The sequence below is a fragment of the Rhinopithecus roxellana genome, chromosome 12 (assembly GCF_007565055.1).
Source record: "Rhinopithecus roxellana isolate Shanxi Qingling chromosome 12, ASM756505v1, whole genome shotgun sequence".
Classification (NCBI taxonomy): domain Eukaryota; kingdom Metazoa; phylum Chordata; class Mammalia; order Primates; family Cercopithecidae; genus Rhinopithecus; species Rhinopithecus roxellana.
Genome location: NC_044560.1, coordinates 15,351,230 through 15,364,009, shown reverse-complemented (window position 1 = coordinate 15,364,009; position 12,780 = coordinate 15,351,230). Strand labels below are relative to the sequence as shown.

Below are 12,780 nucleotides of genomic sequence, written 5' to 3'. Positions count from 1 at the left end.
TGCAGCAGCCTCTCTGCCTTCCCCTAGGTGGCTACTGTACCCCAAACCATTATTTGAAGACACTCCCTACATCCTGGAACCTGGAGAGTACCCCACCTCAGAGGCCTGGGACACATCGGACCCCAGCGTGGGCTCCCTGAAGCCCATGAGATTGGTAAAGAACAGGGCACACCCACAGGCCAGGAGGTCTAGGCTCTGCCCCTTGTCCCAAGTAACATGGTCCTGCAGTCTGTGGGAAGGGACGGGGAATGAAGTTAAAATAGCACCCCTTGGAGACTGCTTCCTGGGAGCTTCTATTGGGAATGGGAGTGGAAGGAGAGGGAGGATTAACCTAAGAGGTGGGGGAAGAGGGAAGACATGGGGTTGGAGTTCTCAGGATCAAGAAAATCCTAGATTCCCAGCCCCCAACTGTCTTTCCCATCTCTGGGCTGGTGTCTCAGCTCTGTCTCCTCTGCAGGGCTGCCCAAGTGTGGAGAAGCCAGGGGAGCCGAGGGTAAGAGTCTGGGCTTTAAGAGCCAAAGAGGGCCTTTGGTCGTGGGGTGCAGGTGTCTGGTTATCACGGTCTGGACAGGAAATCCAGAGAGGAGGGCACTGGGGGCCAGAAGCTGGGTCTAGGGAGATGGGACCTGATGGGCTCACTGGGAACTTGCTTTTGATGTGTAAGGTCAGAGGTCAGAGTAGAGACAGGAATTGGGTAAGGGGATGGAGTTCCGTGAGGAGGTGGGAGGACTAGGGGGTGCCACATTGGCCTGATGCTGGGCGGAGCCATTCCTGAGCTGGCTGAGTGTGTTTGGGTCCAGATGACTCCCTGCCATCCTGACACCTGTTTTCCCCCAGGCTGTGGTGTATGAGGCCCCCGGCTTTCAGGGCCGCAGCTGGGAAGTGAGCCGAGACATCTACAACCTTCAGCAGCCAGAGGACAGCCAGAGCCCCCACCTGGCCTCTGTGGGGTCCCTGAGAGTTCTCGGGGGCTGGTGAGAACTCAGGACCCTTCCTTCCATTTCATCACCTCCACTGGCCTTTACCCTTGGGAGTGGGGAGTGACCTGGGCTGCAGAGGGGTGGGGACAGCGGTCTCATTCATCCATGGGCCTCCTATGACTGAACCTGCCTGTCCATCTTTCTGCTTTTCACAGCTGGGTGGGCTACGAGAAGGAGGGCTTCCGGGGCCACCAGTATCTGCTGGAGGAGGGGGAATACCCAGACTGGTCACACTGGGGAGGCTCTGACGAGTTGCTGACCTCCCTCCGCGTCATCCGGACGGTAATCCCATCCCTCTGCCTCTGGCCCCAGGCAGACCTCCCCCAGTACAATTTGTGGAGGGAAGAATTTGTACCTCCTCTCCGTGTTCTCCCTGGAAGTGTTCCCGGAGGTCTAGCCTCTCTTCCCCCTGCTGCTCTTCTCCAGACCGTACTGACAGCCTCACCCCTAATTCCCCGGGTGGGCTGTGACCCTGGGGTCTGGGCACTCCCAGGGGTTTCGGTTTGTGGGCGGGAAAGACCTGACTGTCCCTGGGAACCCAGGACTTTGGGGACCCGGCCGTCGTGCTATTTGAGGCCATGGACTTCGAGGGGCATGGCGTGGAGGTGAGCAGGGCATTGCCGGATGTGGAGCTGGTGCAACACGGTCCCAGCACACAGGCCATCCACGTGCTCAGCGGCGTGTAAGTGACCCGGGCTCCGGAAGCGGGTCGGGCCCGGGCAAGCCGGGGGCGGTTCCAGGAGAGGTGCAGGCTCTGTCCCAGCTGACCCGCGCCTCGCCCTTCCTGCAGGTGGGTGGCCTACCAGGAGGTGGGCTTCTCCGGGGAACAGTACGTGCTGGAGAAGGGCGTGTACCGTAACTGCGAGGACTGGGGAGCGGGCAACAGCGCCCTGGCTTCGCTACAGCCGGTCCTACAGGTGCGTGCCGGCCGCGGGGGGCGGGGCCTCCCCGGTGGCGGGACCTGGAGTTTGGCTGCGCCCCGCCCCCACGCAAAGGTAGCGGGCTGGAGGACCTGCCGGGGCGCTCGGGCGGGGCCTTGGGAGGGGGCGGGGCCGAGGGTGCGGCCGCGGGGTGGGCAGTACTGAAACCTAGAGGAGCGGAGGCTAGGGGCCGGCACTCTCCCTAATTCTCGATTAGGTCCCTCTCCAGGTCGGGGAGCACGATCTGCACTTCGTCTCAAGGGTAAGGCGGGGACTCTGCAGGGAGCCTTTGGGCTCCCGTGTCTCCCCTTGTTTCAAACCTCTCCCCTCCCCACTGTTCTCGGCCCTACTCCATCGCCCTTCTTCCCCTCATCTCCCCTCTCTGCCTCCAGATTCAGCTTTTCTCCCGCCCCGACTTTCTGGGCGACCACTTCTCCTTCGAAGATGACCAGGCCGCTCTGCCCGCCTCCTTCCGACCTCAGTCCTGCAGAGTCCACGGCGGCAGGTGAGGACGTGGAGGGGTGAAGGGCTGGGGGTGCTGGGGCAGAGGCGGGGCTGCAGGAGGAGAGTCTTTTAAATAATTTCCTTCCTTTGGCTATCTTGGGATGAGCTGTTCTGTCTTGCGCCTTTCAATTTTAAAACAAACAAAATAAAATAAGGTTTTAATGGAAAATGTAAAACTGTAGATTGTATAATATAAATATTAATCTTATTTCCTCTATCCGTGTGCTCTTTTAAATTTTCAGTGGAGTATTTTAAATCCTTGACCCAACGTAACATTTCATGGGTAAACACTTCAACGTGTGTCTCTAATATGAAATAACTTTTTCCCCACGTAGCCAGAAGTCATTATCACATCTAATAAAATTAATAACAATTTGTTCATATTACCCAATACCCAGTCCGTGTTCAGATTTCTCCTATTGTCTCAAAAATACATTTGTGATATTAACTTGTTTTTCTCAGCATCCAAATAAGGTCCTTGGGCCAGGTTTCATCATAGTGGCCAGGCTGATCTCAAACTCCTGGGCTCAAGCTATCTGCCACCTCCGACTTCCAAAGAGCTGGGGTTACAGGCATGAGCCACCGTGCCCGGCCAACCCCAGTAGTTTTTATTGTTGTTGTTTTTTGTTTTTGTTTTTGAGACAGAGTTTTGCTCTGTTGCCCAGGCTGGAGTGCAATGGTGCGATCTCAGCTCATCGCAACCTCTGCCTCCCAGGTTCAAGCGATTCTCCTGCCTCAGCCTTCCCAAGTAGCTGGGATTATAGGCATGCGCTACCAAGCCCAGCTAATTTTGTATTTTTGGTAGAGATGGGGTTTCTCCATGTGGGTCTGGCTGGTCTCGAATTATCGACCTCAGGTGATCCGCCCACCTTTGCCTCCCAAAGTGCTGGGATTACAGGCATGAGCCACCGCACCTGGCGACCCTAGTAGTTTTGATAATTTTCTTGATATAAGATATTCCAGGATCACTTTGTACATTCTTTTTTGCTCCAAATCTAGAATTGGCTATTTGCCATGGAACGCTGGTTCCTTTTAGTGGCAAATGGTATTTAGAGACCAAAATCTGCATGCTAGGTGTTTCAAAGTTATAATGCCCATATCACAACTAATAGTAAAAACCACTGAATGCTGTTGGGAGTTTCCTGTGTGGGTTTTTTTTTTTTTTTTTTTTTTTTTTTTTTTGAGACGGAGTCTTGCTCTGCCGCCCAGGCTGGAGTGCAGTGGCCGGCTCTCAGCTCACTGCAAGCTCCGCCTCCCGGGTTGACGCCATTCTCCTGTCTCAGCCTCCCGAGTAGTTGGGACTACAGGCGCCCACCTCGTCGCCCGGCTGGTTTTTTGTATTTTTTAGTAGAGACGGGGTTTCACCGTATTAGCCAGGATGGTCTCGATCTCCTGACCTCGTGATCCGCCCGTCTCGGCCTCCCAAAGTGCTGGGATTACAGGCTTGAGCCACCGCGCCCGGCTTTTTTTTTTTTTTTTGAGATGGAGTCTCCGCTCTGTTGCCCAGACTGGAGTGCAGTGGTGCTATCTCGGCTCACTGCAACCTCCACCTCCTGGGTTCAAGCAATTCTGCTTCAGCCTCCCAAGTAGCTGGGAATACAGGTGCCCACCACCACGCCCAGCTAATTTTTGTATTTTTAGTAGAAGTTGGGGTTTCACGATGTTGGTCAGGCTGGTCTCAAACTCTTGATCTTCTGATCCACTTCCCTCGGCCTCCCAAAGTGCTGAGATTACAGGCATGAGCCAGCGCGCCTGGCCTCTTGTGGTTCTTTTTGTCCTCAGGATATTCACCTATAACCTATTTGTTACGTATTAGTTCAAATTACTGTGTCTTAAACATATTTGAAATAATACTTTTGTGTGTGTAGTTATGTCACCAACCAAATATACAGTTAGGTTCATTAATTGATTTTCAGTTTTAAGGAATACTTTTCATTTTTGTTTATTTCTGGATTCGTTTTTGTTTTTGTTTGAGACAGGGTCTCACTTTCCATTCAGGCTGGAGTGCAGTGGTGTGAACACAGCTCACTGCAGCCTTGACCTCCTGGGCTCAAGGGATCCTCCTGCTTCAGCCTCCTGAGAAGCTGGGACCATAGGTGCACACCACCATGCCAAGCTAATTTTTTAACATTTTTCTAGAGATGGGGGGTCTCACTTTGTTACTTAGGCTGGTTTCAAACTTATGGGCTCAAGCAATCCTCCCTTCTTGGTCTCCCAAAGTGTTGGAATTACAGGTGTGAGCCACTGCACCTGGCCCTAATTCTGTTTTCCTATGAATAATTGCCATGAAGCTGGGCACGGTGGCTCATGCCTGTAATCCCAGCACTTTGGGAGGCTGAGGCAGGAGTCCAGGAGTTCAAGACCCACCTGGGCAACGTAAGGAGACCCTGTCTCAACAGAAAAATTTTTAATTAGGTGGGTGTGGTGTCATGCACCTGTAGTACTACCTACTCAGGAGGCTGAGATGGGAGGATTGTTTGAGCCCAGGAGTTGGAGGCTGCAGTGAGCTATGATCACACCACTGCACTCCAGCCTGCGCAACAGAGTAAGATCTTATCTCTAAAATAATAATTACTACATGAAATATTTACGTGGTTCCTGCCTTAGCTCAGACTGCTATCACAAAATACCATAGTTTGTGTGGTTTAAGAGAAATTTATTCTCTCACAGTTCGGGACACTAGGAAATTCAAGATCAAGGTGCTGGCCACTTCACTTCCCCAGTGAGGCCTTTCTTCCTGGTTTGCAGAAGGCTACCTTCTCACTGTGTTCTCATGTAGTGAAGAGAGAGAGTAGGAGCTCCTGTCTCTTCCTCTTCTTTTTTTTTTTTTTTCTTTTGAGGTGGAGTTTCACTCTTGTTGCCCAGGCTGTAGTGCAATGGCGCAATCTCAGCTCACTGAAACCTCTGCCTCCCGGGTTCAAGCAATTCTCCTGCCTCAGCCTCCTAAGTACCTGGTATTACAGGCATGCGCCACCACACCCAGCTGATTTTTGTATTTGTAGTAGAGATTGGGGTTTCTTCATGTTGGTCAGGCTGGCCTTGAACTCCTGACCTCAGGTGATCTGCCCGCCTTGGCTTCCCAAAGTGTTGGGATTACAGGCATGAGCCACCGCACCCGGCCCCTTTCTCTTCTTCTTCTTCTTTTTTTTTTTTTGAGACGGAGTCTCGCTCTGTCACCCAGGCTGGAGTGCAGTGGCCAGATCTCAGCTCACTGCAAGCTCCGCCTCCCGGGCTCACGCCATTCTCCTGCCTCAGCCTCCCGAGTAGCTGGGACTACAGGCGCCGCCACCTCGCCCGGCTAGTTTTTTGTATTTTTAGTAGAGACAGGGTTTCACCGTGTTAGCTAGGATGGTCTCGATCTCCTGACCTCGTGATCCGCCCGTCTCGGCCTCCCAAAGTGCTGGGATTACAGGCTTGAGCCACCGCGCCTGGCCCTTCTTCTTCTTTTTTTTTTTTTGAGACGGAGTCTGGCTCTGTCGCCCAGGTTGGAGTGCAGTGGCCGGATCTCAGCTCACTGCAAGCTCCGCCCCCCGGGTTTACGCCATTCTCCTGCCTCAGCCTCCCGAGTAGCTGGGACTACAGGCGCCCGCCACCTCGCCCAGCTAGTTTTTTGTATATTTTAGTAGAGACAGGGTTTCACCGTGTTAGCCAGGATGGTCTGGATCTCCTGACCTCGTGATCCGCCCATCTCGGCCTCCCAAAGTGCTGGAATTACAGGTTTGAGCCACCGCGCCCGGCCTCCTTTCTCTTCTTTTAAAGACACTAATCCCATCATGGGTCCCACCCTCATGACACCCTCTAAACCGAATTACCTCCGAAAGGCCCCGCCTCTGAATACCATTACATTGAGGGTTATGGCTTTAGCATATAATTTTGGGAGGACACAGACATTCAGCCTATAACAATTCCAAAGCCAGTAGCTTTCATCTCTGTCCCTGCCACCTTTTTCCCTCTCTCCCCCTGTTAGAAATCTTTTGTTTGTTTGTTTGTTTGGTGTTTGGTGTATTCATCCACTGGCTTTTTTGTTGTTGTTAAGATATAAGCAAATATGGCCGGGCGCGGTGGCTCAAGCCTGTAATCCCAGCACTTTGGGAGGCTGAGACGGGCGGATCAGGAGGTTGGGAGATAGAGACCATTCTGGCTAACACGGTGAAACCCTGTCTCTACTAAAAAAATACAAAAAAACTAGCTGCGCGAGCTGGGCGACAGAGCGAGACTCCGTCTCAAAAATAAAAAAGAGGCCGGGCGCGGTGGCTCAAGCCTGTAATCCCAGCACTTTGGGAGGCCGAGACGGGCGGATCACGACGTCAGGAGATCGAGACCATCCTGGCTAATACGGTGAAACCCCGTCTCTACTAAAAAATACAAAAAACCAGCCGGGCGACGAGGCGGGCGCCTGTAGTCCCAGCTACTTGGGAGGCTGAGACAGGAGAATGGCGTCAACCCGGGAGGCGGAGCTTGCAGTGAGCTGAGAGCCGGCCACTGCACTCCAGCCTGGGCGGCAGAGCAAGACTCCGTCTCAAAAAAAAAAAATAAATAAAAATAAAAATAAAAAAGAAAAAAAAATATATAAGCAAATATACACTCATAAATTTCCATATAACTATAGAAACCAAATATTTATATTTTGTTTTCCTTCTCCTCCATTTTCTTACACAAAAGGGAGCATACTATAACCAGGTTAATATAATTAAAAAAGCACTAAATTGTACACTTTAAAAGTGTGAATTTTGGCCAGGTGCGGTGGGAGGATGCTCTGGGAGGCCGAGGTGGGTGGATCACTTGAGGTCAGGAGCTTGAGACAAGCCTGGCCAACATGGTGAAACCCCATCTCTACTAAAAATATAAAATTAGCTGGGCATGGTGGCACATGCCTGTAGTCCCAGCTACTCGGGAGGCTGATGAATTGCTTGAACCCAGGAGGCAGAGGTTGCGGTGAGCTGAGATCGCGCCATTGCGTTCCAGCCTGGGCAACAATAGCGAAACTCCATCTCAACAACAACAACAACCACAACAACAACAACATGGTGTGAATTTTATGGCATGTGAATTGTATCTCAGTTTTTTAAAGGAAGTTTGCTATAAACAGTGTTATGCACGTGCTTTTTTCATCTGTTTGGAGATCACTTTATATCCCTTTAAGAGCTCTTTTTCATTCCACTTAACTGCTGCATTATACTCCACTTTTTCTTAATTTATTCAGCCAATCCACTATTGATGGACATCTGGGCTGCTTCCACCCTTCTCTGTTGCCGAAGTACTATAATGAATAGCCTCCTGCATGTGTTATTTCATGTTCTCAAAGGGTGTCCTTGGGATGGATTCCTAGGTATGAGATTGCTGAGTAATTACTCATGGAGTTTTGCTTAATATTGCCAAATTCCCCTCCATAGGGGCAGTATGATTTCATTCAGTCTTGTCTTTTTTTTTCTGAGACGGAGTCTCGTTCTGTCGCCCAGGCTGGAGTGCACTGGCCAGATCTCAGCTCACTGCAAGCTCCGCCTCCCGGGTTTACGCCATTCTCCTGCCTCAGCCTCCGGAGTAGCTGGGACTACAGGTGCCCACCACCTCGCCTGGCTAGATTTTTGTGTTTTTTAGTAGAGACGGGGTTTCACCGTGTTCGCCAGGATGGTCTCCATCTCTCGACCTCGTGATCCGCCCGTCTTGGCCTCCCGAAGTGCTGGGATTACAGGCTTGAGCCACCGCGCCCAGCCTCATTCAGTCTTTTCTTAAGTCTGACCTCATTCCCTGCTGCTGTAGTGCCTGTTCATCCTTGACCTCCCCTGGGACAGGGGGTCATGATCAAGTCTTCATTCCCTCTTCTGTATCTCAGGGGAACCTGGGCAGGCCAAGGACAGGTAGGCTCACATACCCTCCATTTCTTCCCCTTCCCCAGCTGGATCCTGTTTGATGAGAAGAACTTCGAGGGTGACCAGCACATTCTCTCTGAGGGCGAGTTCCCCACTCTCACGGCAATGGGCTGCCTAGCCTCTACGGTCCTGGGCTCTCTCCAGAAGGTATCCCTGGTGAGTTTCCATGTCCGGTTCCAGGCAATCCTGGAAGCGGAAGTTGCTGCTGGGGGAGTTCTGGACACAGAACCTGTGTGCTGGTGCAGGGGTTGACTCCAGTGTTTTTAGAAACCCCCTAGGTCCCCTTGACTCTGGTGCTATAAAGCCAGTTTAGTTTGCTAGCTCTTCATTGAGCACCCACTGAGACAGGACCTGGGGACATGGAAAGAAATCGGACACAGCCCTGCCTGTAAGGAACTCATGGTCCCATAGACATAAAGATTACATACAGAGTGGTGCATCCAGATACAGAAGTGGTGTGGGAATGGTGGGACTAACACTCAGGGCTGGGTGGGGCAGGGGCCAGTGCTGCCAAGGTGATGTTCCACACAGGGAGGAGTGACAGGACCAGCTAAAAAGATGGCCCTGCCTGCTGCAGACCAATGGGAAGGGGCAAGGCAGTGGGGTTGCTGCAATGACCCAGAGTGAACTGTGATGTCCTTCACCTAGGAGGAGATGGATGGAAGTGACCACAATAAGGGGCTAGCACCTATAGGACTGGTGACTGACTGTGTGGCCAGTGGGGGCAGTACCCAGTCAGAACAGGTGATGCTTACTGAGTGCATAGTATGTGCCAGATAGTGTTTAAAATTAAAAGGCTTTGCACCAGCCAGGCGCGGTGGCTCATGCCTGTAATCCCAGCACTTTGAGAGGCCGAGGTGGGCGCATTACCTAAGGTAAAGAGTTCGAGACCAGCTTGGCCAACATGATGAAACTCTGTCTCTACTGAAAATACAAAAATTAGCCGGATGTGGTGGCACATGTCTGTAATCCCAGCTACTTGGGAGGCTGAGACAGGAGATTCGCTTGAACCCACGAGAATGTCACTGTACTCCAGCCTGGGTGACAGAACAAGACTCCGTCTCAAAGGAAAAAAAAAGGCTTGCCACATATACTAAACCTTTTTAATCTTCTCTACAATGCTGAGCGGTGTGTTCCCATTATTATCTCCCTTTTCCAGATGCGGAAACTAAGCCACAGGCTCCAGGTCACATAGTTGGTAACAGGCAAAGCCAGGCTCTCCCCCCAGGCAGCTGGTTCTGGAGTCCTAGTCCTTTGCAACTACACGTTAGGCTCTGAAGACAGATAAACCTGGTTCTGAAGCCCGGCTTTAGGTCCCTGAGCAAGTGATTGACACTCTCCAGCCTGTTTCCTCACTATTAAGTGGGGCGTGATAATAGCTTCTACCTTATAGGGTTGTTGAAGAGTTATAATGAGATCAGGTAAAGCGCTTAGCATAATATGGCCTGTAGTAAATCCTGATGAATGTGAGCTGCTATTATTATCAGTATTATTGTTGTTATTGTTATGAAGATGAAAAGGAGAAATCTAGAATAAGGCCAGGTGCGGTGGCTTGTGCCTGTAATTCTAGTACTTTGGGCCAGGCGTGTTGGCTCACGCCTATAGCTCTAGCACTTTGGGAGGCCGAGGCGGGCAGATCATGAGGTCAGGAGTTTGAGACTAGCCTGGCCAACATGATGAAACCCTGTCTCTACAAAAATTAGCCAGGCATGGTGGCTCTTGCCTGTAATCCCAGCTACTTGAGAGGCTGAAGCAGGAGAATTGCTTGAACTTTAAAGGTGGAGGTTACAGTGAGCTGAGATTGCACCACTGCATTCAAGCCTGGGTGACAGAGTGAGACTCCATCTCAAAAAAATTAAGTAAATAAATTCTAGCACTTCAGGAGGCTAAGGCAGGAGGATCACTTGAGCCTAGGAGTTTGAGACCTGCCTGGGCAACATGGTGAGACCCTGTCTCTACAAAAAATTAGCTAGGCATGGTAGCAGAGTCCCAGCTACTCAGGAGGCTGATGTGGGAGGATCACTTTAGCCCAGGAAGTTGAGGCTACAGTGAGCTGTGATTGCACCACTGCACTCCAGCCTAGGCAACAGAGCGGGACCCTATCTCAAAAAAAAAAGAAAAAAAAATCTAGGCCGGATGTGATGTAATTACAGGATTACTCCTGTAATCCTAGCACTTTGGGAGGCCAAGGCAGACAGATCACCTGAGGTCAGGAGTTCGAGACCAACCAGGCGAACATGGCGAAACCCTGTCTCTACTAAAAGTACTAAAATTAGCCGAGCATTGTGGCACGTGCCTGTAATCGCAGCTACTCAGGAGGCTGAGGCAGAAGAATTGTTTGAACCCGGGAGGCAGAGGTTGCAGTGAGCCAATATCGCGCCACTGCACTCCAGCCTGGGCAACAAGAGCAAGACTCCGTCTCAAAAAAAAAAAATAAATAGCCCCAGGTTTCCATCCTGGCTCAGAGTGCCAGGTTAGTTCTGAGAAGTGCTATTTACTAGAGGAGGTTTGAGGGGGAAATTGGGGGCCCAGCCTGGCGCTTACTGCCTCTGAGAATCGGGGGCACTTGGCTGCCAGTGTCCAAGAGTCCGTGGCCCTACAGAACTGAGCTCAGGAGGGAAGAAGGCCTGACATACAGATCTGGGAGTCTGGGTGTCTGGGATTGTGGGACTGTGTCTGGGACTTGGGCTCTCAGAGCCTCACCCTTGTCTGTCTCCTGGGCCCCAGCACTTTTCAGAGCCTTCAGTTTTCCTGTATGGACTCCAGTGCTTCGAGGGGAAGGAGATAGAGCTCAGCAGTGAGGTGCGGAGCCTGCAAGCTGAAGGCTTCAACAACCACGTGCTGTCCGTGCAGATCAAGCGGGGGCGTGTGAGTGCTGAGGGGAGGCACGGGTGCGGGGGCTGCTGGTGGGGATGAGTCATGGCAAGACAGAGATCCTGGGGGTCTCCGGGCTCTTTCACCTCCCCACTTTTGCCCCACTCCCCTCCAAGCCAGGAAGGAGGGAGAAGTGCAGACTGAGAAGGGTCATTGGCTCTCAGGGCTTAGACCTCAGCTTGGTGGGCTTCTCAGGATCCTACTTTACTCTGCAAACCCCAAATCTACTTCCCAGCCTCCCTCTCCACCCTGGGAACCCTATTCCAGGCAGAGGAATCCCTGCATGAGAGAAGAGGAGGTGGAGAATGTTTTGACATCTGTGTCTGCTCCTCTACCTGCCTGTCTGTGTGTCTGTGCTCTTCTCTGTGTCCCTGACACCTGCTGGGCCCAGTTGGGTGCTATGTGAACACAGTGACTTCCGGGGCCGCCAGTGGCTGGTGGGAAGCTGCGAGATCACCAACTGGCTGACCTACAGTGGCACCCAGAGGGTGGGCTCCCTCTACCCCATCAAGCAGGTGGGTAGCGTGGCTGGAGCTGAGCATGTGTGGGGCTGAGCGTGTCTGGGTAGGCCTTTCTGGATGAGTGTCTAGCTGTGTGTTTCCCAAACACAGCACTTGTGTACTTTTGTCACAATTTTTGCCACATCGTCATTCCTCTTGAGCCATTGTCTACTTAATATTTTTCTCTACATTAACTCTCTTCTTAAAAGTCTTTTAAGTAATTTTTATTTCTCAAAAAAGCATGTTTTTTTTCTTTTTTTTTTTGAGACAGAGTCTTGCTCTGTCACAAAGACTGGAGCGCTGTGGCAACATCCTGGCTCACTGCAACCTCCACCTCCCAGGTTTAAGTGATTCTTGTGCCTCAGCCTCCCAAGTAACTGGGACCACAGGCACGTGCCACCACGCTCAGCTAATTTTTGTATTTTTAGTAGAGGCAGGGTTTCACCATGTTGGTCAGGCTGGTCTCGAACTTCTGACCTCAAGTGATCCACCTGCCTCGGCGTCCCAATGTGCTGGGATTACAGACATGAGCCACCATGCGTAGCCCTTTTTTTTTTTTTTTTTTAAGATGGAGTTTTGCTCTTGTTGCCCACATTGCAGGTTGGAGTGCAATGGCACAATCTCGGTTCACTGCAGCCTCTACCTCCCAGGTTCAAGTGATTCTCCTACCTCATCCTCCCAAGTAGCTGGGATTACAAGCATGTGCTACCACATCTGGCTAATTTTGGGGAGTTTTTTAGTTTTTGTTTTTTGTGTTTCGAGACGGAATCTCACACTGTTGTCCTGGGCTGGAGTGCAATGGCATGATCTCGGCTCACTGCAACCTCTGCCCCCTGGGTTCAAGCAATTCTCCTGCCTCAGACTCCCAAGTAGCCGGAATTACAGGTGCCCACCACCATACCCGGCTAATTTTTTGTATTTTTAGTAGAAACAGGGTTTCACTGTGTTGGCCAGGTTGGTCTCAAACTCCTGACCTTGTGATCTGCCCACTTTAGCCTCTCAAAGTGCTAGGATTATAGGCATGAGCCACTGTGCCCAACTAATTTTTGTATTTTTAGCAGACATGGGGTTTCATCATGTTGGCCAGGCTGGTCTTGAACTCCTGACCTCGCATGATCTGCCCACCTCGGCC

At 51.5% G+C, this 12,780-nt stretch overlaps 1 protein-coding gene across 1 annotated transcript in view; it reads left to right on the top strand.

Annotated features, from left to right (window-relative positions):
• CRYBG2 (crystallin beta-gamma domain containing 2) overlaps positions 1-12,780 on the top strand; it is a 41,131-nt gene that overhangs the window by 22,015 nt on the left and 6,336 nt on the right. Inside the window, 12 exon segments of the mRNA XM_030942249.1 lie at positions 28-154; positions 458-493; positions 838-974; positions 1,136-1,262; positions 1,523-1,662; positions 1,771-1,897; positions 2,130-2,162; positions 2,293-2,405; positions 8,301-8,430; positions 11,002-11,138; positions 11,453-11,455; positions 11,540-11,663. Of these exon segments, the coding sequence (XP_030798109.1) occupies positions 28-154; positions 458-493; positions 838-974; positions 1,136-1,262; positions 1,523-1,662; positions 1,771-1,897; positions 2,130-2,162; positions 2,293-2,405; positions 8,301-8,430; positions 11,002-11,138; positions 11,453-11,455; positions 11,540-11,663 (1,234 nt within the window).